This window comes from Nomascus leucogenys, chromosome 18 (genome assembly GCF_006542625.1).
Source record: "Nomascus leucogenys isolate Asia chromosome 18, Asia_NLE_v1, whole genome shotgun sequence".
NCBI classification, from domain to species: Eukaryota; Metazoa; Chordata; class Mammalia; order Primates; family Hylobatidae; genus Nomascus; species Nomascus leucogenys.
The window spans coordinates 54,890,155-54,914,832 of record NC_044398.1 but is presented as its reverse complement, the minus strand read 5'-3'; the positions used below and the strand labels follow the sequence as shown (position 1 = coordinate 54,914,832).

Here is a 24,678-nt window from a genome sequence, read left to right as displayed (position 1 = left end):
GCAATAGCTTAGGAGAAACTGAACACTGCTAGAGGAAATTAAAAAGCTTAATAAATTACTAATCTGTTATGCTAATAATTTAATGCATAATACAAAATCAAAAGCTATTATGGAGTAAAATAAATAAACTATGTTTTATAAAAATGCTCCTCCTTTCTCTGTGGACTTTCTGTTTATTTCCAGGTGGGCATTATGCTTCAGGTGGCGGAGGTAGCTTGAAGTCCAACATTAATAAAGGGAGCATATCTGCAACTTCATGTATACTTTTTCATTTTAAAATATAAGAATAGGAGAAAATTATAAAAGAACAGTGTACCAACAAATTTTGGCTAATTAGAAGGATTCTTTCATAACCGGTAGTTTTCAAACTATGTCCCACAGAAATCTAAGGTTCTACAGAGGATATTGCAGGATTAAGGGGATAAGGAAGTCACAGCTTCAGAGCCCCTACCCCTCCTTTAGCCAGAGAGCTCTACTTCTATCTGTTTTATGTAATATAGTTTCATGTCATTTTTTAAAAGTTCTATTCTTTCAAAAAAATTTTTTTAACGTATGAAAGTCACTTGCCCTGACAGAATGGTTCTTTTTAATCTCTTTTGTTAAGTCTAATATGGTTTGGCAAACCAGTGCCCCACAAAGAAACCATGTATACCAATGGAATATTTTTCAGCTTATCTAGAAATACTAAAAATAAACACCCCCTTGCTCCCCCAAAAAATCAATTAAGGAAAAACATTTCCTGAAAAATCTTCCCTTACATTGCGTATCTATATATTATTTCATCATCTTATAAAATGTTGTTACCTGAGTTTTCTGGTAGGAACTAATGAGAAAATTTTATATTTGCATCATGCTTAGTAAGTTACAGAAGGGTTTTTGTTACTGTTTTGGATTTTTTGAGACAGGGTCTCACTCTGTCATCCAGGCTGGAGTGCAGAAGCACGATCATAGCTCACTGCAGCCTTGAGCTCCTGAGCTCAAGTGATTCTCCTGCCTCAGCCTCCCAAGAAGCTGGGACTACAAGCGTGCACCACCATGCTCAGCTAATTTTTTAAATTTTTTGTAGAAATGAGGTCTCACTATGCCTCACTATGTTTCCCAGGCTGGTCTTGAACTCCTGAGCTCAGGTGATCTTCCTGCTTCGGCCTCCCAAAGTGTTGGGATTATAGGCATGAACCATTGCACCCGGCCTACAGAAGTATTTGACATTCATTTTCTTTTTGTACCCAGTAGGAAAATTTCATGACTCTGAAGCATTTAGACCCTGATCATCTCATTGTCAGAAAAATAAGACAAAACTAAGCTATCAAAATGATGAAAAAAATATTAGTTGGCTAAATCTTGTAATTTATATATTACAACAATCATTTGATTTGTTCCTTGTTAAGCCACTTGGCTGCAGTGCTGTCTAGGAAACCTTAGACTTGCTCTTCTATGATTTGTTAGGACATGAGGCCTGATAAAGAAACAAGGTTGAGGTCTCATTTAACATGAGTCTACACTTTTTTTCTCTGCATTAAGATCATGAAAATACCATTAAATCTTAAGCTAATGTGCACTGATTAAAATGGATAGTTTCATAATGATACACAAAAACTAGTTGCTATTTATTTATTTTTGTTCAAACAAATGTTTTATGCTTCTTCTAATTTTTTAAGAGGCAGGGTCTTGCTATCTTGCCCAGGCTGGAGTGCGGCTGCTATTCACAGTTGCAATAAAAACACACTACAACCTTAAACTCTTGGGCTCAAGCAATCCTCCTGCCCCAGCCTCCCAAGTAGCTGGGACTACAAGTGTTCACCATTGCAACCAGCTTTTGTAATTTGTTCCCCCAGTCAAAAATGGTCAAAAGTTAGACAAGTATCTTAAACTGGATCAAGCATAGTTGAATTTTTTTTTCCCTACCAAGTCTACAATTGATAGTCATTGTTGAATTCATTTTGAGATCCCCAGAAATGAAGTCGTACTATGAGTGAAATCATAAAGTTGGATTGGAAGTTTCCTCTTCGATGGGTTTTCTATTGTTCTAGAAAAGCAAGACAAAACTAAGCTAACAATATGAACATAATATTGGCTAGCTAGGACCTTGTAACTGTAAAGCTAGGATCCAGGGGAGATGAGGACCCTGTGAAGCTTTACATGAAATTCTGGGTAGGAAGAAAATAATTCTGTTTGATCATACTTACTAAACACTCTTGATATCATTGCCATCTTAGTCATCAATCATTCAAGTAATGGCACAAGTGCATTTTTTAAATTCACATATTTGCTGCTTTAACTATTTAAAAACCGCTGTGCAATTGCCCAGTAATAGACATGTTTTACAAAAATTGAGAGAAAAATGCTGTAACAATAGCTACTAAGAATGTACTCCTATGTAAGAAAATGACAAAACTTAAAAATACAAATTAATCAGTGTTAGAGTTTGTTTAATTCATAAAAAGTATTTATCTTGGAGTTCTTTAAATAATAAATTTCCATATGTGGTTAAGTGTTTGGATGCCAATCATTCATTCACTTATGATTAAGGGTGGAACACTTGAGATGGTGCCAGAAAACTATCAAAGTGCTATCAACCACAGCCAAACTCAAATCCATTAGAAGGAAAGCCAGAGTATCTCAACGTATACCTTTTGCTATCAGGCAATAGGCAATAATATTCCATTTCTAATAAATTCAGCTTTTAAAGAAATTTAAAATGTGACAGTTTAGATACATTTATTGAATAAAGTTAACAAATGGTATCTCCTGAAAATGAGAGCTCTAAGGACTAAAAAAAAAAAAAAAAACACTAAAATTTCTGTTTCCTCACTTTATTAGCACAGATAACTATGACCTTTACTTATCAAGCATAAGTCAATTAAACAACTCGGTATTTCACCAAATTAAAAACAAGAATAATATCAGAAATTTGAGGCTGGGCACGGTGGCTCACACCTGTAATCCCAGCACTTCGGGAGGCTGAGGCAGGCAGATCATTTGAAACCAGAAGTTTGAGATCAGCCTAGCAATATATGAAACCCAGTCTCTACTAAAAATATAAAATTTAGCTGGGTGTGGTGGCACACACCTGTAATCCTAGCTACCTGGGAGGCTGAGACACAAGAATTGCTTGAACCTGGAGGCAGAGGTTGCAGTGAGCCAAGATGGCACCACTGCACTCCAGCCTGGACAACAGAGTAAAACACTGTCTCAAAAAAACAAACAAAAAAAGAATTACATGAGAAATTTGAAACCCAAAGGAAAAAAGACAACATAACTAACCTTGCTCAAGTAGTTCTCCATGCTATTATTTGAAGCCCGTGGATTTGAGGTAGAGATCACTAAGTTTTCTCTTGGAATAAGTTTTCTGTTGAGATCTAAACTATTACTAAGATTTCCAACACAAGGTGGCTCCATGACTGGCCTGGTAGTGAGAGTGGTGAACAAAGATCTGCTCTGCTGTTTTTCCACAAGAAGTTTGGTGCTGACCTCTGCTAGCCTCTCATTAGTTCTGTGAAGATTGCAGAAGACACATGCTTAATATTTTACTTTTCCCTAAATGATTCCTAAAAGACTTGTAATTTTTAAAAAGTTACCATAGGAGTAAATGAAATTTCCCATTAACCAGAATTTTAACACTGAAAAACGTGTCAGAGCATGCCTACTGTATGCAATTATAATTTTTAGACTGTTCTAAAGAAGTGCCTGTTTCTAGGGTAGTTTCCAACAAACAAGTAATTCAAGCAAAGTAGGGAAGGGAAGAAAATGGCTACGAATGATGTATGGCTTCACAGGTAACACCTGCTGCCTTCTGGAATGCTCCACTGGTAAGATTCCTGAGGATGCCTTTAAAAATAATTGCCTTTAAAGGGTAAATATGTGAGATGATAAACATGTTAATTTGCTTGACTATAATAACCATTTCACTATGTACAAATATATCAAAAACATCATGTTTTGATACATACAATTAACAAAACTAAGAACAAAGGAAAAAGCCCAGCTAAAAATACTTGTATTTAGTAAACTAGTTCCGAGATTAAAAAAAAAAAAATTCCTCAAGACATGTGCAAGCATTTGCTTTCACTACCCTTTTACATTTATTTCACCCATTATCTGGAAAAATACTAGACATCTGGCACCAGGGAATAATTCAGAGCAAAAAATTCTAGGGGAAAAGAAGATAGCTGAGTTGGTGATCAAAAAGAACTAAAGAGCCTCAAAGGCACTTAGCTCCTAACATTGTCCCCAAGGCATCAGAGGTGGGGACTGACCTGTTTTCCACACACTCCCTCAGGCTGACCAAGGTGTTATTTTTAACCACTTTATAAATTATACTTCCCTTCATCCCTACGTTAATCATTAACGTGCTATTTCACTAGCATGCCTTTAAGTAGTAGAAAAACTATACAGGGTAGTTTGTCTCGCGGCACCCTGTAGTGATAATACCAGACATCACAATCAAGGAAAGCTCATTTATGGAGTGCCAGAATGTGCAGAGTCGGAGTGATACTTGACCCTTCTGGTTTAAGTTGTAATTTTCCAAAAAACAGCCCAACTCATTAATAATTATATTTATGGCAATGCTGATAAGCAATCTGATGATAATATCAATGTCTAAATTACAAAGTTTCAAAAGCACATAGCTGAAAGACATAGATCTAGTTAACCACCTAAGAATATTAATGGAAAAGCCATATAAAATTAAAAAAAAAAAAACAGAGGAAAGACATAAACTGTCCTGGACTCACATTTTAAAGGTAAGTTAATTTACTAACATTTTCCAAAATTATATTACCTAGTTAGCTTTCACTTCCCATTAATCTCATGAACCTAAGAATTATGCTTTCAAGGCAAACTAATGAGCTTAATTTATTTCCTATGATTCTATATTTTGACTTACTTGTTTAGTTTACTTGACAAAGATTTTCTAACTTTTAATTCTTCTAGATAGAGTTGCTTATATTTTTCCAGTTCAGTTTTATTAAAGTCTTCTTGAGATGTTTTTATTTTGGAGAGTTCAGATTCCAGATCTTTAATTCTGAGTTCCATCTGACTTTTCATTGAAGCAAAATTATTCTCTCTTAACTGCTCTAAGTTTTCTTGAGATGCTGCTTGTGCCTAAAACAAATTAAAAGCATTTGTTTTAAAAATATATAACCTGAGTAACACCATGGCCACCTACTTGGTGTCTAAGGGCTGTTTTGTTTTTAACCCAAACTCCAAAAAGAGAAAGATCTTTGCGCCAACAGGCATTGATCAAAGAGATAAGAGGATACCCCAGGGCTCTAATTAAAAAGGGAATCCAAATACACCTTCCAAAGAGATGAAAGTGAGTTTCTACTAGAGAAGCATTTTCATCCTTGATGAAGTAATCAAAACAATAAAGGCTGACTGGCAACCCAGATGTCTAACGATGGGGGGAAATGTCATATAGAAAATAAAAAATTACAATTGGTAACATAAGGAAAACCTAAGAAAGAAAATGACTACAAATGTGGAGATATTTTCGAATGAAAATCTTATAACAATTATTTTTGTGTTAAAATATATTCATGGGAAGACTTGAATATGCTTAAAAATGTTGATGTGATATTCCATTTTATGAATACACCTGGCAAAGTAAATTAAAGCGACCATCTGTATGTAAGATACAGGAACTTAGAGCTTCTTAGGGATAAATGCTGTGCACATCAATACATGTTGAGAAAAAAGCCCAAGGTCTTGGATCTCTTACAATAATTCTACCTGCTGGAGCATAAGGTTATGGAATCACCTGGACTACAAGTAAAGAAATGTGGAGTGTGATCCTGAGCCTGACTAGCTCTATGGCTTGGGCCCTGCTGTTTAACCTTTCCCTAGGTGTCTTCATCTGTAAAATGGGTAACTATACTGGCTTATCACTGATTTCTTCCTATTCTCATTCCATGTCTCTAAGAGCTAACATGTAGAGCTGTGTAAGACTATCATAAATACCATGTGAAGAAATCTATGTTATTACGGATTGTTACCACCTTGGCCTTGTAGATTGTGTTTCAAGACTCCTATTTCTCACTGGCCTGAGGGAAGGGAAAGAGCTGAGAATGAGTAGCGAAGACTTGCTACTCTCACAATGGCTACATATTTTCAAGTGGCCCAGATTTGCTCTGTGTTAATCTTCACATCCTTTCTACTAGTTTGCGCCCTCCATCCTCTCTCATAAGCACAGGGGTCCCACACAGTTCTCAATCACTATTTATCCCAACTAAAACAAATTTGTTAAATTATTGAGTTTTAATCACTCATAGACACACAAACTCATGTTATTAAGGAAGTAGATTTTTATCGCTCACTCAGACACACACACACTCACACACTGATATACCCATGTGGGTAAGACAGGAAAGACATTTTTTTGGCTTTGTTTATTTTAGAGACAGGGTCTCAGTCTGTCGCCCATGCTTCAGTTCAGCGGCACAATCATAGTTCACTGCAGCCTTGAAAACTCCTGGGCTTAAATGATCCTCTCACCTCAGCCTCCCAAGTACCTGGGACTACAGCCATGCACCACCATGCCTGGCTAATTATTTTTTTAAATTTTCTGTAGAGACAGGGTCTCACTTTGTTGCCCAGGTTGGTCTTGAACTCCTGGGCTCAAGTGGTCCTCCCACCTCAGCCCTCAAAGTGCTAGGATTACAGGTGTGAGCTACCATGCCCAGCCTAATTTGTTTGTGTTGTTTTGTATTTGAGACGGAGTCTAGCTCTCACCATCTTGCCTCACTGCAACCTCTGCCTCCCAGATTCAAGCAATTCTCCTGCCTCAGTCTCCCAAGTAACTGGGACTACAGGCATGCGCCACCACGGCTGGCTAATTATTTTTTTTAATTTTTTAGTACATATGGGTTTTCACTATGTTGGCCAGGCTGGTCTCGAACTCCTGATCTCATGATCCGCCCACCTCGGCTTCCCAAAGTGCTGGGATTACAGGCATGAGCCACCGTGCCCAGCTTTTTTTTTTTTTTTTTTTTAAGGCAAAAACAACACAAGTTGTCTTAAAGTCCCAGTGGTTTCCTGGGATGAAGTAGGGGGAATTAACTGCAAAAGGGCAAGAGAGAACTTTCTGGAAATGTTCTCTGTTGAGAGGGTGGTTAAGCAAGTATATACTTGGGTCAAACTGTTAAAATGGTTTTGTTTAATTATTTGTAAATTATCCCTCAATAAAATTTAATTTATATACAACCTGGGTAATTATTGTGTATTTTTTTCCTTTACTTTTGAGTTAGTGATTCAGAGAGTAATTTTAAATATGTGAAAAAAAAAGCTGAAGTTTAAAATATTTATCAGCCAGGTTTGGTGGCTTATGCCTGTAATCTCAGCACTTTGGGAGACCTAAGCAGGAGGATCACTTGAAGCCAAGAGTTCGTGACCAGCCTGGGCAACAAAGTAAGACTCTGTTTCTACCAAAAATAAGAATTAAAAATTTAGCCAGGCATCGTGATGTGCACCTGTAGTCCCAGCTATCCAGGAGGCTGAGGTATAAACATTTGAATCATTGTTTCATTAGTACTCATGAACTCTGATAAAGAATAATAAAATTAATTAAAAGTTTTAAAAAGTGAGCAATGTAATTTAAGAACAATTCAAGAATATGGCATAATTTCTAAATCACAATACTTTCTTTTCCTGATGGTTTTGTTTTATGCCAACTGGTCTTAATAGCCAAATGATTCTCTGATGAAAATCATTATTCTAAATCATCAATGTAGTTATAATAATGATGGAAACTGAAACATCTAAAGGGAGAAACAGATGCCATCATCCTTCTAGAAATCTACAGAACAAATTGCTATAAGGGATGTAGAGGAAACACATATAATGTATATATCCAAAATACAATTTGCAGTGAAATGAACGAAGGCACACTACAAATAAACTAACCTGTAAAAACAAATTGACTTCTTTTAATTTTTCTACTATTTCCTGTCTTGCTCTTTCTTCAATCTCCTGTTTATACTGTTTGACTTGACCAAGTTCTACCATATTCCTTTCTATATGACTTCTCAGGTCGATCACTTCTTGTTCCAACTTCTTTTTATTCTTCTGTAGTTTTTCACATTTCTTTTGTATTGTTTTCATGGATAACAACTCCTGTTGAAGAACTTGATTCTTTGTATCCAGATGTAGACATTTTGAACCTGCAGTCTCCAGTTCTGCTGTAAGATCATCAATCTGAATGAAGACAGTAATATAGTGTGATAATGAAGGAAGTAGCCTGAGAATAGCCTAACATAAAACCAAGAACAAATTTTGAAATAAATTCAGTTGCAATAAATTGTCACCTGAACTGTAAAAGATTCTTCAAATGTGGACCCTTAAATTACCCGGAAAATCAAGAACAAAGTCAAAGCCATCAAGAGTCACAAAAATATATTCCTTATCATCTCTGCCACACAACATTTGCACTTGATCTTCGACTTATATTTTTCTATGATTGTTTCATGTCTTTCCTCCTTAAATGGCTCTAAGGGGTAGCAGAAAGTCTCTTACTACTTCCCCCATAAACATGCCCTATAATTTCTTTTTTTTTTTAAGAAGGAGTCTTGCTCTGTTGCCCAGGCTGGAGTGCAATGGCGCGATCTCCGCTCACTGCAAGCTTTGCCTCTTGGGTTCACGCCATTCTCCTGCCTCAGCCTCCTGAGTAGCTGGGACTACAGGCGCCCACCACCACGCCTGGCTAATTTTTTGTATTTTTAGTAGAGACGGAGTTTCACCATGTTAGCCAGGATGGTCTCGATCTCCTGACCTCATGATCTGCCCGCCTCGGCCTCCCAAAGTGCTGGGATTACAGGCGTGAGCCACCGCTCCCGGCCCCAACATGCCCTGTAATTTCTAAAGAAGTTTTTGGGACATCCTGTTGAGTTATTTAGGGCTCATCAAAAAACTGGCTCCCAGAATAAGACTTTTAAAATAAGACTCTAATTAATGAATCTTGTAATATAGATTCTAATGCCATAAGCCTTTTTCTGAGCTGCAAATGTTTTATGCTAATTTGACTTGCATTCCAAGGGGTAATAATTATTGGTGTTAAGGCCACAGAATAAAGAACCTAGAAATAAATTCGTCTATTTACAGCCAACTGATTTTAAAAAGATGCTAAGAACATACATTGGGGAAAGGACATCCTCTTGAATAAATAGTGCTGGGAAAACTGGATATCCACATGCAGAAGAATGAAACTAGACCCCTATCGAACACCATATACTAAAATCAACTCAAAATTGAATAAAGATGTAAAACAGTAAGACCTTGAAACTATAAAACTACTAGAAGAGACAGGGAAATTGCTTCAGGGCATTGCTCTAGGCAAACATTTTATGGCTATTTGCAGAACCGGAGGCAAAAAAACAAAAATAGAAAAATGGGACAATACTGGCCAGGCGCGGTGGCTCACGCCTGTAAATCCCAGCACTTTGGGAGGACAATGCGGGGGGATCACGAGGTCAGGAGATCGAGACCATCCTAGCTAACACGGTGAATCCCCGTCTCTACTAAAAATACAAAAAATTAGCCAGGCATGGTGGTGGGCGCCTGTAGTCCCAGGTACTCGGGAGGCAGGCAGGAAAATGGCATGAACCCGGGAGGCGGAGCTTGCAGTGAGCTGAGATCGCGCCACTGCACTCCAGCCTGGGTTAAAAAAAAAAATTAATAAAATCAATAAAATTTTAAAAAATAATAATAAAAAATAAAAATGGGACAATATTAAACTGAAAAGCTTCTGCACAGCAAAGGAAATAATTAACAGAGTGAAGAGACAATCTGTAGAATGGGAGACACTATTTGCAAACTATTCCAGAGTAGGTGCTCGGGGTTCCTGCCCCAACCAAAGTTCCAGCCAATGGCCACCATCAGCAACCAGACGCATTAGTGCACAAACCAGAAGATTCCAGTCCCCCTCTATCTAGAAGCTTTAATTCTTCTAGATAGAGTTGCTTATATTTTTCCAGTTCAGTATTAAAGTCTTCTTGAGAAGTTTTTACTTTGGAGAGTTCAGATTCCAGACCTTTAAATCTGGAGAAAAAACTTTCTCCTCAATAGCTCTTACGTCTTTCTCCTGGTTATCTGCTTAACATTGTTTGCCATGAATAAATTAATCTCAACATTTATCAGATTCTACTTTAAATAAGACTAATTTTTCCTGTGTAAGTTATGTTTCTTATTGTCTCTTTTTGTAAAATACATTTTTTCTCCTTATTGCTTCCTAACAAAGTACCCAAAATTTATGGCTTAAAACAACAACATTTATTCTGTTCAGGAACCTGTGGTTTGGGAAAATCTCGGCCAGGACAGCTTGTCTCTGTTCTCCTCAGGTTCCCTGGACACAGCTCAAAGCCTGAGGGACTGGAACTCCTAGGCTGCCTTTGTGTCCTGAGCTTCCTCACAAGATCGGGGCTGGGTTCCAAGGGCAAGGAGTCTGAGACAGGAAGCCTCTTCTAATCTAATGCCGAAGTCACATGTTGTCACCTTTACCACATTCTATTCATTAGAAATGAGTCACTGAGGTTGGCCCATGTTCTATTTTATCATGGGATGAATATATTTTCGTTTTTAGTTGACACACAACATTATACATATTTATGGCTAGAGAGATTTTAATAGATGTATACAATGTATAAGCAAATTAGCATATCCATCACCTCAAACATTTATCATTTATTTGTCTTGTGAACAGTCAAAATCCTCTTTTTAGCTTTTTGAAAATACACGATAAATTATATTTAACTGTATTCGCCCTGTGGTGCTATAGAACACCAGGACGCATTCCTCCTAGCTAGCTCTCATTTGGTAGCCATCACCCAACACCTCCTCCCTTCCCCCACCCTTTGCCTGCCTCTCCTCCCTCTTGCTTTTCTCAGCCTCTAATACCCATGATTCTACTCTGTACTTTCATGAGCTCGGTTTTCTTTTTAGCACTTGCATACGAGTGAGAGCCTTAGATATTTATCTTCCTTGCCTGACCTATTTCACTTAACATAATGTTACTGACATGATTTCATTCTTTTGGCTGAATAGTAAGTATTCCATCCTGTATATACACCACATTTTTTTTTTTTTTTTTGAGACAGAGTTTCACTCTTGTCACCCAGGCTGGAGTGCAATGGCGCAATCTTGGCTCACTGCAACCTCCGCCTCCAGGGTCCAAGCAATTCTCCTGCCTCAGCCTCCAGAGTAGCTGGGACTACAGGCGTGTGCCACTACGTCCAGCTAATTTTTTTGTATTTTTGGTGGAGACGGGGTTTCGCCATATTGTCAAGGCTGGTCTCGGAACTCCTGACTTCAGGTGATCCACCTACCTTGGCTTCCAAAATGCTGGAATTATAGGCATGAGCCACTGCACCCAGCCACCAAATCTTTTTCTTTAAAAAAAAAAAAAAAAAATCCATTTTTATTTTAGATTGAAAGGGTACATATGCAGGCTTGTTACTATACAGCAAAATGCTGAGGTTTGGACTTCTGTTGATCCTGTCACCCAGATTCTGAACACATTTCTTGTCACAGATCCTGCATTCTCGGAAACCTCAGTGTCTGTTGTTTTCACCTTTATGTATCTGTATACACCACATTTTCTTTTCCATTGTCTATGGACATTTAGGTTGATTCCACATTTTAGCTATTGTGAATAGCACTGCAATAAACTTGGGAATGCAGATATCTCTTTGATATGCTGATTTCCTTTCTCCTGGATAAATACCTGGTAGTAGAACGACATCATATGGCAGTTCTATTTTTAGTTTTTTGAAAAAACTCCACATTGTTTTTTATAACGGCTGTACTACTTTACATGCCCACCAACAATGCCTAAGAGTTTCCTGTTTTCTGCAGCCTTGCTGGCATTTGTTATTTTTTGTCTTTTGATGGTAGCGATTCTAATTGGAATAAGATCATATCACTTGGTGGTTTTGATGTGCACTTCCCTGATGATTAGTGATGTTGAGCATTTTTTCCGTATACCTTTTGGCCATTCGTGTGTCTTAGGAGAAATGTCTGTTTCAGATTTTTTGCCTACTTTTGAATTAGATTATTCTTTTTGCTGTCAAGTTGAGTTCCTTGTATATTCTGGATATTAGTCCCTTGTCAGATGAATAGTTTGTTATTTTTTTGACTTTTTAAAATAGCCATTCTGGCTAGTATGAGATGGTATCTTGTTGCGGTTTTGATTTGCATTTCTCTAATGATCAATGATGTTGAGCTTTTTATCATGTTTGTTGGGTTGAATGTATGTCTTCTTTTGAGAAATGTCTACTCATGTCCTTTGCCCACTTTTTTTTTTTTTTTTTGAGATGGAGTCTCGCTCTGTCGCCCAGGCTGCAGTGCAGTGGCGCGATCTCGGCTCACTGCAAGCTCCGCTTCCAGGGTTCACGCCATTCTCCTGCCTCAGCCTCCTGAGTAGTAGCTGGGACTACAGGCGCCCGCCACCACGCCCGGCTAATTTTTTGTATTTTTAGTAGAGATGGGGTTTCACCGTGTTAGCCAGGATGGTCGCGATCTCCAGACCTCATGATCCGCCCGCCTCGGCCTCCCAAAGTGCTGGGATTACAGGCTTGAGCCACCACGCCTGGCCTTTTTGCCCACTTTTTAACGGGGTTGTTTTTTCCTTGTAAATTTGTTAAGTTCCTTATAGATGCCGGATATAAGACCTCTGTTAGATACATAGTTTGCAAAAATTTTCTCCCATTCTGTAGGTTGTGTTTACTCTGTTGATACTTCCTTTGCTCTGTAGAAGCTCTTTAGTTTAATTAGATTCTCTTTGTCAGTTTTTGCTTTTGTTGCAATTGCTTTTGGTGTCTTGGCCATGAAATCTTTGCCTGTTCCTATGTCCAGAGCTAGAAGACATTATCCTTAGTAAACTAACACAGGAAGAGAAAACCAATTACTGCAAGTTCTCACTACTAAGTGGGAGCTAAATGATGAGAACACATGGACACACAGAGGGGAACAACAGACAATGGAGCCTCCTAGAGGATGGAGGGTGAGAGAAGGGAGAGGAATCAGGAAAAATAACTCATGAGCACTAGGCTTAATACTTGGGTGACAAAATAATCTGTTTAACAAACACCCGTGACACAAGTTTAACTACATAACAAACCTGCCCATGTACCCCTAAACTTAAAAGTTTAAAAAAAGTTTTTTTATTAGTATCAAGTCCCTCAAGTTAAAAAAAAAATCTTTATTTCATTGTTCAAAGCATTGAGAAGTCTGTATTTCCCAAATTAAGTGGCTTTTTTGGTCCCAAAACTTATTAAAAATTACCTTATGTTTTAGTTTATTAATCTGAATACCCATTTCAAATTGACTAGTTTTTAAATCTCCATGGAAACTAAATTCTCCATTTTCATATTCATTTAACTTCTTTCTTGTCATTTTTAAGAGGTTCTTGAACCTGCAGGAAGGTACAAAATGAGTAACTCAAGTTTTAAAAAGGCAAACATTTAATAATTATTTAAAACAGATATTATGTTTTAGCATGTAAGAAAAACGAATCATGATTCTCTCGTTTATTTCAATCTGACATAGTTTGAAAACACTCTAATGAAATTATAATCTTAGGTAAATAATGTGAAGAAAAATTATATGACATATATGGCAGATAAAGAGTTAATATTATAATCACATCAAGTTTTTATAAATAAATTATTCCTATCCATTTTAGTATGTTACTATAAAACATTAACCTATTATCAAATATTAGCTATAAACCAGAGATCAGAGTCCAAGGTGAAGAGGAAAATCATACTTAGGCTGGACCAGTGGCTCATCCCTAAAATCCCAGCCCTTTGGGAGGCCGAGCCAGGCAGATCACTTGAGCTCAGGAGTTCAAGACCAGCCTGGTCAACATGGTGAAACCCTGTCTCTACTGAAAATACAAAAATTAGCCAGGCGTGGTAGTGCATGTCTGTAATCCCAGCTATTCAGGAGGCTGAGTCAGGAGGCGGAGCCAGGAGAATCGCTTGAACCCAGGAGGTGGAGGTTGCAGTGGGCTGAGACTGCACCACCACACTCCAGCTTGGGCAACAGAGAGATTCCAGGAAAAAAAAAAAAAAAGAAAGCATATACATACTTATACATGAATGGTTGAAAAAGACACAAAAATACATTTGATATCCGTTGACCGCTGTTTATAAGAAGAAAAGTACAAAAAAATAAAGTACACACAAAAAACATCAAGATCATTCAAGATCAGACGAGACAGGAAAGAAAACATCTTTGACGTCTGAGTTAAGGGGAAAAGGAAACAGGCAGAGTTTTAGAAGAAAGGAAATGAGCAGAGAGAGCATGTATAAAGATGCAAAGGCTGCTTTCAGAAGAGATCTAGAAATCTTTACTAGCACAACGTTAACAAAGTAAAAGGGATGCAAAACCATGTTAGAGAAAGACAATGAGAGAAAAATAGTAATTAGAATCAGAACAAACGTTAAGTACTCAGCAAATAAATAGAAAACAGCCACGCTGGGGGCTTCCAAGGCAATGGGTAACATTCCATTTTTAAATCTGGATAGTAGAAACATGATTGCTCATTTCACTCTTAAATCATACATACATTTGTATATGTATGAGGCATATATGTTTTAAAACAAACAGAAGTTTAATAACATGTATACCTCAGGTATACATGGGAGATATCCATGGGAAATGAGTAAATTTTCATGATATATTTTATTACTACACACACACACACACACACACACAAAAAGAGGCAGAAAGAAAGCATAAGCTAAATGAAGATAATTTTTGATGCTTCCAAAGGATGACACAGATAGGTTTTTAGATATTAAAAGATTTGAATATCTTCTTTGAAGGGAAGGACACTACCAAAGAGAAAAAGATTACCAAAGAGAGTGAAAATATCTTCAGAAATTAAAGTTCAAAGTAAAAGATGAAGAATGCAGTTGACATTATATGCCAAAGGCATTGTTACTGTTTTCAAAATCATTAAAGAGTAAGTGTAATATTTAGGCATTCCAAAAGTTTCAGATTGTGCTGTAATTTTCTAAGGCAATTTTAAAAGAGAATAATTTCATTAAGAAAAAGTAGATATTAAATGAATTTGTATCTAGTTTTGAACAAAGTAAAGTTATATTAAATCAATTAATGAATGGTTAAAATGATCTGAAATATTAAAATCTTACCCAGTTATCTCTCTTTCTAATTCAACATTTTTCTTCATTTCTTGATCCAAATTACATTCCAGCGACTGTTTTAATTCCATAAGCTTCTTTAATTGTTCCTTTTCATCTTCAGACTTTGAAACAAAATATTTTCAATTATTTTTAAAACTCTGGAAACACTTTTTTTCTTAAAACTATTATTTCTTATGAGTTCATGAGTAACATATGTTTAGGCAGGTTTATAAAATGCAGTTTATAAACCTGATGCCAATAAGAACAGATTTGAAAAAATGACTTTTCTTAAAACAGCTCGTATTTCTTTTCTGGAACTTAAATTGCCAAAATTTGTTAAAAATAGAAGTTTTTACATATAAAATACTGTTAATGAAAATTCCTTTTTAAAAAGTTATTTTAGATGTCTGTTCTCATTCCTAAAGTTGCTCTAGAAACACTGTCATCAATAGTTGAAGATATTCCAGTTTTTGTTAAATCAAATCTTACTAAGACAATTTTTAGAAAACTTTCATCTGGTTCCTGTTACATTTTTCATACTAACCTGACTTCAAGATGAGCTATCTCTCATTCTCTATAAACATTCTTCTATGGGTTTCAATTTTTCCTTTTCTATTAATCATTTCTCTTTAAATAAAGTTTTTCTTCTCCACAATAAACAAAAACATAACTTTTGCCTGATTCTTGTGGCTTTTTTAATCAACCTGTTTTTCCATTGGACTTTTTTTGTTTGTTTGTCTGTTTGTGACAGGGTCTCACTCTGTCAACCAAGCTGGAGTGCAATGGTGCAATCATAGTTCACTGCAGCCTTGAACTCCAGGGCTCAAGTAATCCTCCCACCTCAGCCTCCTCAGTAGCTAGGATAACAGGCATGCACCACCACATCGGCTAATTTTATACTAAAATCTAATTTTCAGTCTTATAATTCTCATTTTAAAGTTCTGAAAGTCATCAAGGCCCTATTTTTTAGTCTTTAATCTGCTTTACTTCTCAGCAGCAACTACTAACTGTGACCATACCCTCCCCTAGGCACCTCTGACCTCACTTTATTTCTAAATGCAGCAACCCTTCATGCTGAGTCCTGTCCCCTTCCATTCCTCTTTTTAAATTCTCTAAGAGCTCCTTAAATCTCAAGGCTTCATCCCAGATTCCCTAATCTAGATTTCCAGCCCAGGTCTCTTTTCTGAGGTCTCTTCCTTCTGTTTCACTTCTCATAAACCATATTCTCAACCACACACTCATAAACCATTACTTGGTGTAGATTCCTTTTGTAGATAGCTAATCTTGTACATTTTATGTTGACTGATTCTTATTGGTGTTATTTTGAGTGTAGTATTATTTTCTCATCTTGGGTGGGCACACTCACCCTTAGGATGTTGACCAGCATACTTTTTCTTTTATAATGCGAAACTCTTCCACAAGGGTCAGATTATTGATTGTTTGCCTTTGCTTTCTTTGGACTAATTCCCTTTTCCATAAAGACATGAGATGAGAACCTTCTGGAAAAGTTAGGGGCTATTGACGAGTTGGTTGAAAGCGGTCTCTATTAAATTTTTGATTCACAGGGTACACTTCAAAGTGACTAATAAATTATATGCCATATTTGTAACTCATTTCTATGGGAATCTACAGAAAATCCCCCATTATTTTTGAATAAGCTTAGCAGGTTTTGAGTACTTTTACTAAATTTTCCATTTCTGAGATGTTGATATATTCCTGGATGACATCCATATTAAGGGGATGTCCCCCACACTCTCATTCACAGGAGACTTCATATCAATATATTGTCATGTCACTTGTGTGAAAACGATGCCAATAAAGTAGGACTAACACATGAAATCTAGAAAAAAACTTGTCAATGTTTATTCTGATAGGTATATCTGTATAGGAGAGTCGCATAAATCTTCCTATTGTGACTTAAAGAAACTCATTAGTAGAAGCATCAACCTCATTGCTCCACTTTAGTATTTACAGTGCAACCTTCTGATCTTCATTTCTACACAGGAAAGCGTGAATGACCAGAGAATCCTGTTCCGCTTGTTAAACATCAAGCAGAACATCGATAAATAATCAGTAAATTGGCACATCAATAAATTGTTATCGTGGATTACATGGCCATCCTTTCTGAGACTGGACTGTTAACGTTTTGGTTTTTTTAGTTTTTTTTTTTTTTTTTTTTTTTTTTTGAGATGGAGTCTCGCTCTGTCACCCAATAGTGCAATCTCGGCTCACTGTAATCTCCACCTCCTGGGTTCAAGCGATTCTCCTGCCTCAGCCTCCCGAGTAGTAGGATTACAGGGGCCTGCCATCACGCCTGGCTAATTTTTGTATTTACAGTAGAGACAGGGTTTTGCCATGTTGGCCAGGCTGATCTCAAACTCCTAACCTTAGGTGATCCACCCGCCTCGGCCTCCCAAAGTGCTGGAATTACAAGCATGAGCCATTGCGCCTGACAGGAACTGTTAAGGTTTTGAAAGACTGATGAACATAGATACATGGGGAAAAAAAGTTTCTGAATCTGCAATGCTAGGAGCACTGTGTTATTCTGTGATGTCCTGTTGGAGCAGCCATTTCTACTTTTTCACAGGTTTCTCTTTTTTAAAATCCAAAGAGAAAAACACATTACTTTGGGGGAAAAGAATGCTTGTATAATGACCTAGTATCCATTCTTGATGAGGAATAAAAATTACCATGTTAAAAGCAATTCATTCTGAAATTCTCACTGAAGGGTTTAGATTATAAAAGAAATTCAGAATTGTAGATCAAATCATTACTCAAATTTCTTAGAATTTCAAAAGATATTACAAATATTAGCAGAGACTCAGACAATTGTATACCATATCCATAGCAGCATTACTCACAATAAGCAAAAGGCAGAAATAATCCAAACGTCCAACAATGGATGAGTGAACAAACAAAATGTATATAAAAAACACTGTTTTTAGGCTATCTAATCTTTTTTATTAAAATCTTACTACCAAACTCATTAATGTTTGAATTCAGTCAACTTCTATAAAGTCAATAGGACTTGCACTACTAGTATCAAGTAGTATTACCATGAATACAATAAATATTTTTATCAATAAGGATTTTCATATTATCTAAAATATTCTTACATACAGATAGTCCCCAACTTACAATAGTCCAACTTACAATTTTTCAACTTTAAGAGTGTGTGAAACCACTGCAATTTGGATTTACTTACCATGGGTCAGCTTATTAATACAATTTTTTGACTTTATAATGGTGTGAAACCATCACAATTTCAACATACTTCAGATTTTGAATTTTATCTTTTCCCAGGCTAGCAATATGTGGTATATGAGATATCCAATACTTTATTAAAAGATAGACTTTGTGTTAGATGATTTTGTCCAACTGTAGGCTAATGTAAGTGTTCAGAGCAGGTTTAAGATAGGCTAGGCTAAGCTATGATGTTCAGTAGGTGTATTAAATTTCATCTTATAATATTTTCAACTTACAATGTATTTATGAAGATGTAATCCCATCATAAATTGAGGAACATCTGAAAATTTGAAAGCCAAAATGTTCCAAAATCTGAAACTCTTGAGTGTGGACAGGATGCCACAAGTGGAAAATTCCACACCTGACCTCACGTGACATGTCACAGTGAAAACACAGTCAAAACTCTGTTTCATGCATAAAATCATTTTTAAAATATTCATAAAAGTGGCCGGGCGTGGTGGCTCATGCCTGTAATCCCAGCACTTTGGGAGGCCGAGGTGGGCGGATCATGAGGCCAGGAGATCGAGACCATCCTGGCTAACACGGTGAAACCCCGTCTCTACTAAAAATACAAAAAAATTAACTGGGCGTGGTGGCGAGCTCCTGTAGTCCCAGCTACTCAGGAGGCTGAGGCAGGAGAATGGCATGAACCCGGGAGGCAGAGGTTGCAGTGAGTCGAGATCGCACCACTGCACTCCAGCCTGGGCGACAGAGCGAGACTCCATCTCAAAAAAAAAAAAAAAAAAAATTACATAAAAGTAACTTCAGGCTACATATATAAGGTATATATGAAACATCAAAGAATTTCATATTAGGCTTGGGACCTGTCTCCAAGATATCTCATTATGTATATACAAATATTCCAAAATAAAAAAAAATCCAAAATCTGAAACACCTCTGGTCTCAAGCATTTTAAATAAGGGATACTCAACTTGTCCTACTAAAGCAATAAAATTCCTTTTCAGTATGACAGAAATTAAGCGGTTGACTTACCAAATTTGCATTTAACAGGTTTTTCTGAAGCTCCTCAATTTTGTCCATTTGCTTTTTGATTGTAACTTTTAACTTGGCATTATCTTTTTCAAGCCTGCAATGTATATTTTAAAATAGTTATTCTCACAGATAAATTTTTAAAACACTGTGTAATTTCTTAGCAAACACCTGAAGGCATAATTACATAAATTCTTAAAGATTTCAAAAGTAGGTGATTTGCCAACTCTTATCGTTTTTCTAGTTGTGGTTTGTGGATAATGCACAAAATTCTAGGATAATATTTAAAAAATGCATTTCAAAATTGCTTAATGCTGAAATTTTTCCTTGACTTCACACAGATGTACTTATGATCATAGCTGATACAATTATCATACTACACTGCTTATTTGCTCTATAAATAATCATGCTTTTCTGTGGGCTGCTTTAAGTTTTACTTTTGCTTGTGATCTTGCATCTTCTCAGCACATCTGACAGCTTCTGTATGTCGATCCTGTGCTTCTTGCAACTAAAACAAAGAATAAAAAAACCCACTTTACTAATAATCTAGTACAAATCTGTCCATTACCTGTTTTTGTAACTAAACCTTATTGGAACACAGTCATACACCCTTCAATAGGCATATTGTTTATGGCTAACTTTTGTGCTGTGACTGTAGAGCTGATCTGTTGCAGCAGGTATCTATGGCTTCCAAAGCCTAAAATAATACTACCTGGCCCTTTACAGAAAAGTTTATCAACCTGCGTTCTAGAACTAAAACATATTACTCTTGTTTTCAAACTATATTTTATCAAATAAATACTCAAATTTACAAACTTGGTAAAATGGAAGATAGGAAATTACCTTGCGGTAAGCATTTATATTTTTGCATTCCAAGCACCACCACATGAACTATAAGCTTAAATATTTATAGATGTGAATGACCATGGCAATGACAGTGATTATAAAAATTAACATGATGACATGTTAGGTGACAACTAGATATTTCATGAAATTGAGAGGCAGTATCCACACAGAAGTTGGAATGGCCGGGTGGGAATCGCAACTCCACCAGTTACCAGCTGTGTGAATTTGAGCAAATTAACATTCAGTGTCTCAATTTCTTCATCAGTAAAATAGAAACAGAGACATTAATACTATCTACTTCACTGGGATGGTAAGAAGATTCAGTCAAGGAATATACACATAAAGTACTTAGATGAGTACATGGCATATAGTGAGCTATATATAATATTTGCTGTTTGTGTGCTTCTTTTTACTGTATTTTATGTTCTAATAAAATTGTACATTTTAGGCAGATGGCATGCCAGTGGAAGTGGTCTACTATAGCTGCACTGAATCATTCTTCACACCACTGAAAGTGAAAGCAAATGGGGAGCATGAGGCCCAGAATACACCCCTAGTACTTCACATAACTTTTGCCAATTCCACTAAGCCAACAGTACTTTAAACAATTATAGATTACTTTCTCTCTGCTCTACTCAGTGGGCAACGCCCACAATGCAAACAGCACCTCCTGAAATGAGTAATACATAACTTACACGGACATCAGAGCACTGGAATAAAAACACTGGACTCTGCTGCGAAACAAGGTTCCCAAAGCAAGTCATTCCCAACAACTATCTATGCTGAGCTGCTTTAGCAAGCACTCTGGTGAGCTTAAGGCTAAGGTTATGTCATAAGGCACATCAGAAAAGCTGCAGCCAGAGCTCTTTGGGTGGTAAAGTGGTATGAATCTATGAATCCCAGCTCTGGCTACATAATAAAGAAATGTAAATTTAGATTTTTTTATAGTGTGAAAAACATGAGCATTTGATTGAATATCTTTCCTTTACTAGATTAAGTGGTTTCTAGTTATATTTAGTTACTTAAAATATATTTAGATAACATAACCTATGTTAGCTGTGGGCTTGTAAAAAAAAATAATAAAAATAGAATAAAAGCTTTATTATATCAATGTCTCAAAGAAGAAATTCTTAGTATAATATAAAGTAATTTTAACCTAACAATTGCTAAGCTAAAATATTTTCAATTTATACAAGGACAGGTGACAGGCATATCAGATATTATTCACCTCGTAGGCAAATTTGTAATTAGACAAGTTTCTCTCTTATGAAAAAAATAAAAGTGAAGTTAAATTAAGGGCAAATTGTTCTACACGGACTAGACAAAGAGTGCTAAAATGTGAGGTCAATGAGATCCAGAACAGTCAGAGAAAGCTTCTGAAAGGAGGGGGAATTGTGTGCCACGTCTGAATGAATGAGGCTAGATGAACAGAAACTGCAAAGGCACGAAGAACAGCAGGAGTAAAGCAGAGAGATGGTAAAAGCCGCCCGATTAACTCTGAAGATAAAATCCAGTGGCAGGAGAATAAAAACATATGTCTTATAAATGAATGTTCATCGCAGCATTATTTACAGTAGCCAAAAAGTAGAAACAATCTAGAGGCCCATCCGCTGATGAATGGATAACTGGTATAGCCATACAATAAAATATTATTAGACAATAAAAAGAAATGAAGTACTGATATGTGCTACAACACAGATGAACCCCAAAAACATGCTAAGTAAAAGAAGCCACTCCTAAAAGACTGCATATTGTATGACTCTATTTATATGAAATGTTCAGAACAGGCAAATGTAAGGCTTGAGACAAAAAGTAGATGGTGGTTGCCTAGGACTGGAGAAGGTGGAGGGACATGGACAGGGATGGTGGTGATGGCTAAGGGATGTGGGGTTTCTTTTCAGGGTGATAACAATGTTCTAAAATTGACTGTTGTAATGGTTACACAACTATGTAAATAATCTAAGAGACACTGAACTGTACACCTTAAATGAGTGAACTGTATGGTATGTAAATTATATCTCAATAATGTTGTTTTTTAAAAATCCAATGGAGGGATCTAGATAATTTTCTTAATTCTCTAGTTTAGATATACATGCTATACATAATCTAAATATTTCTATGTTTTTATAATATATTTTAAATGAAAGGAAAATGGAGGAAATGCCTATTTCAAATAGTTTATAAATTAACCTAAAATATTTGCATTTTGGAGAAAAGTTAATGGCCTTTCTGTACAAATTAATTTGAAATCCATAAAATAAATCAACACAGATTCTGTATCCATTCACAAAAGTGAAAAGAAGAAATAAGACAATTTTCTGGAACATTCCATTAAACATTATCCTCTAACTTAATCTGGCTTGCCATGACAATAGAAAAATCACTATAAAATACTGTTTAACAGGAAAAACTCTCTCAACTTCCATGAGGAATGATGTATAATTCTCAACTTTCCTAAGGGTAAATATTATTTTTTAAAATGTGCAATTATAAGAAAAAATGGCAGAATGAAAGAGTTTAATAAACAAGATGGGTGCGGTGGCTCACATCTGTAATCCTAGCACTTTGGGAGGCCCAGGCAGGTGGAACACCCGAAGTCAGGAATTCGAGACCAGCCTGGCCAACATGGTGAAACCCCATCTCTATTAAAAATACAAAAATTAGGCCAGGTGCGGTGGCTCACACCTGGAATCACAGTTACTCTGGGAGGCCGAGGAGGGTGGATCACCTGAGGTTAGGAGTTTGAGACCAGCCTGGCCAACATGGCAAAACCCTATCTCTACTGTAAATGCAAAAATTAGCCAGGCATGGTGGTGGGTGCCTGTAATCCCAGCTACTTGGGAGGCTGAGGCAGGAGAAACGCTTGAACCCAGGAGGCAGAGGTTGCAGTGAGCCAAAATCACGCCACTGCACTCCAGCCTAGTCTACAGAGCGAGACTCTGTCTCAAAAAAAGAAAACAAAAAACAAAAATTAGCTGGGCATACTGGCACACACCTGTAATGCCAGCTACTCAGGAGGCTGAGGCAGGAGAATCACTTGAAATGGGGAGGTGAAGGTTGCAGTGAGCTGAGACAGTGCCACTGTACTCCAGCCTGGGCAACAGAATGAGACTCTGTCTCAAAAAAATAAATAAATAAAGAAGCAAGTGTATTATAAAGACAATAAAATTTAGGATGGGCGTGGTGGCTCACGCCTGTAATCCCAGAACTTTGGGAGGCTGAGGCGGGTGGATCATGAGGTCAGGAGATCTAGACCATCCTAGCTAACACGGTGAAACCTCGTCTCTACTAAAAAAAAAACAAAAAAACGCACACACAAAAAATTAGCCAGGCGTGGCGGTGGGCGCCTGTAGTCCCAGCTACTTGGGAGGCCGAGGCAGGAGAATGGCATGAGCCTGGGAGGTGGGGCTTGCACTGAGCTAAGATCGCGCCACTGTGCCACTGCACTCCAGCCTGGGCAATAGAGCAAGGCTCCGTCTCAAAAAAAAGATAATAAAATTTAAATTAATTATAATGAGAATACAAAAGAAGGCTACCCACTAAATTAGTATGACAAAACACTATATATTTAACCAGTTATAGATTAACTGTTGACATGTTAAATTTCATACATACTTGATTTCTGATTTGACCTAATTTCTTCTTTAAATCCTGTGTCTCATCTTCTAAATTAATACGATAACGTGATGTAACCTCCAGTGAAGCCTCTGACATAGATTGTTTTTTTAGGGTATCAGCTAGTTCTTGTTGAAGTTGTCTCACAACAACCTGATAAGACATGTTTGTTACTGATTTTATAAATCACCTTATTATTATGTTAAAAAATAAATTATGTTAATAATATTTAACTATGACATACGTAACTTAAAAATATTACCACATACGTTGATTCACCTTCTTGTCCTCATATGTACACATTCCTATTTATTACTGAATTCAGTTAAGGATACAGGTGTTACCTTCCTGCCAATTAGTTATGACGTTACTTAGACAACAGATTCAGCCCGTTATTCATCCATCCCCTGATTAATTTACAATGCTTAACAACCTACTGAAGTCTCGAAATAGTCATGTGAGTGGAACTGGTAGTGATTGTACCCTATGAAATACTTTTGCTCTTTTTTATTAGAACATCAACTCCAGAGCTCCTCACATATTTAATTGCTTGCTCAAATTATTCCAGTAGATTCCTATCTCAGAATACAGGTAAATTCCAATGGCCTTAGAGGCCCTAGGTAACCTAGCCTCCACCTGCCTCCCTGACCTCAGCTGCTATGACTGTCCCCTACTCACTCTTCTTGCTGCCTGTGAATCCTGCCACCCCTCATTAGTGTGAAAATGGTGGTCCAATGCCAAACCAATAAATCACAAATCGCTACATTTATCTTTATACTGAACAAAGTTATACCCAAATGATAGTCATTGGGCATAGAAATGAAAATTATGAGCAAATTATTTG

At 36.8% G+C, this 24,678-nt stretch overlaps 1 protein-coding gene across 7 annotated transcripts in view; it reads right to left on the bottom strand.

Annotated features, from left to right (window-relative positions):
* ANKRD26 (ankyrin repeat domain 26) overlaps positions 1-24,678 on the bottom strand; it is a 100,316-nt gene that overhangs the window by 5,491 nt on the left and 70,147 nt on the right. For 5 of the 7 annotated variants that reach the window (XM_030798274.1, XM_030798275.1, XM_030798280.1 and 2 more), the window contains 8 exons: positions 23,835-23,987; positions 19,811-19,881; positions 19,377-19,470; positions 15,147-15,259; positions 13,270-13,399; positions 7,900-8,190; positions 4,886-5,103; positions 3,265-3,493 (listed from right to left, as the gene is read on the bottom strand). In XM_030798274.1, the coding sequence (XP_030654134.1) occupies positions 3,265-3,493; positions 4,886-5,103; positions 7,900-8,190; positions 13,270-13,399; positions 15,147-15,259; positions 19,377-19,470; positions 19,811-19,881; positions 23,835-23,987 (1,299 nt within the window). Of the gene's footprint in view, positions 1-1,702; positions 2,027-3,264; positions 3,494-4,885; positions 5,104-7,899; positions 8,191-13,269; positions 13,400-15,146; positions 15,260-19,376; positions 19,471-19,810; positions 19,882-23,834; positions 23,988-24,678 lie in introns of those variants that run through there. The other 2 variants (XM_030798276.1, XM_030798279.1) reach the window with 2 other exon arrangements.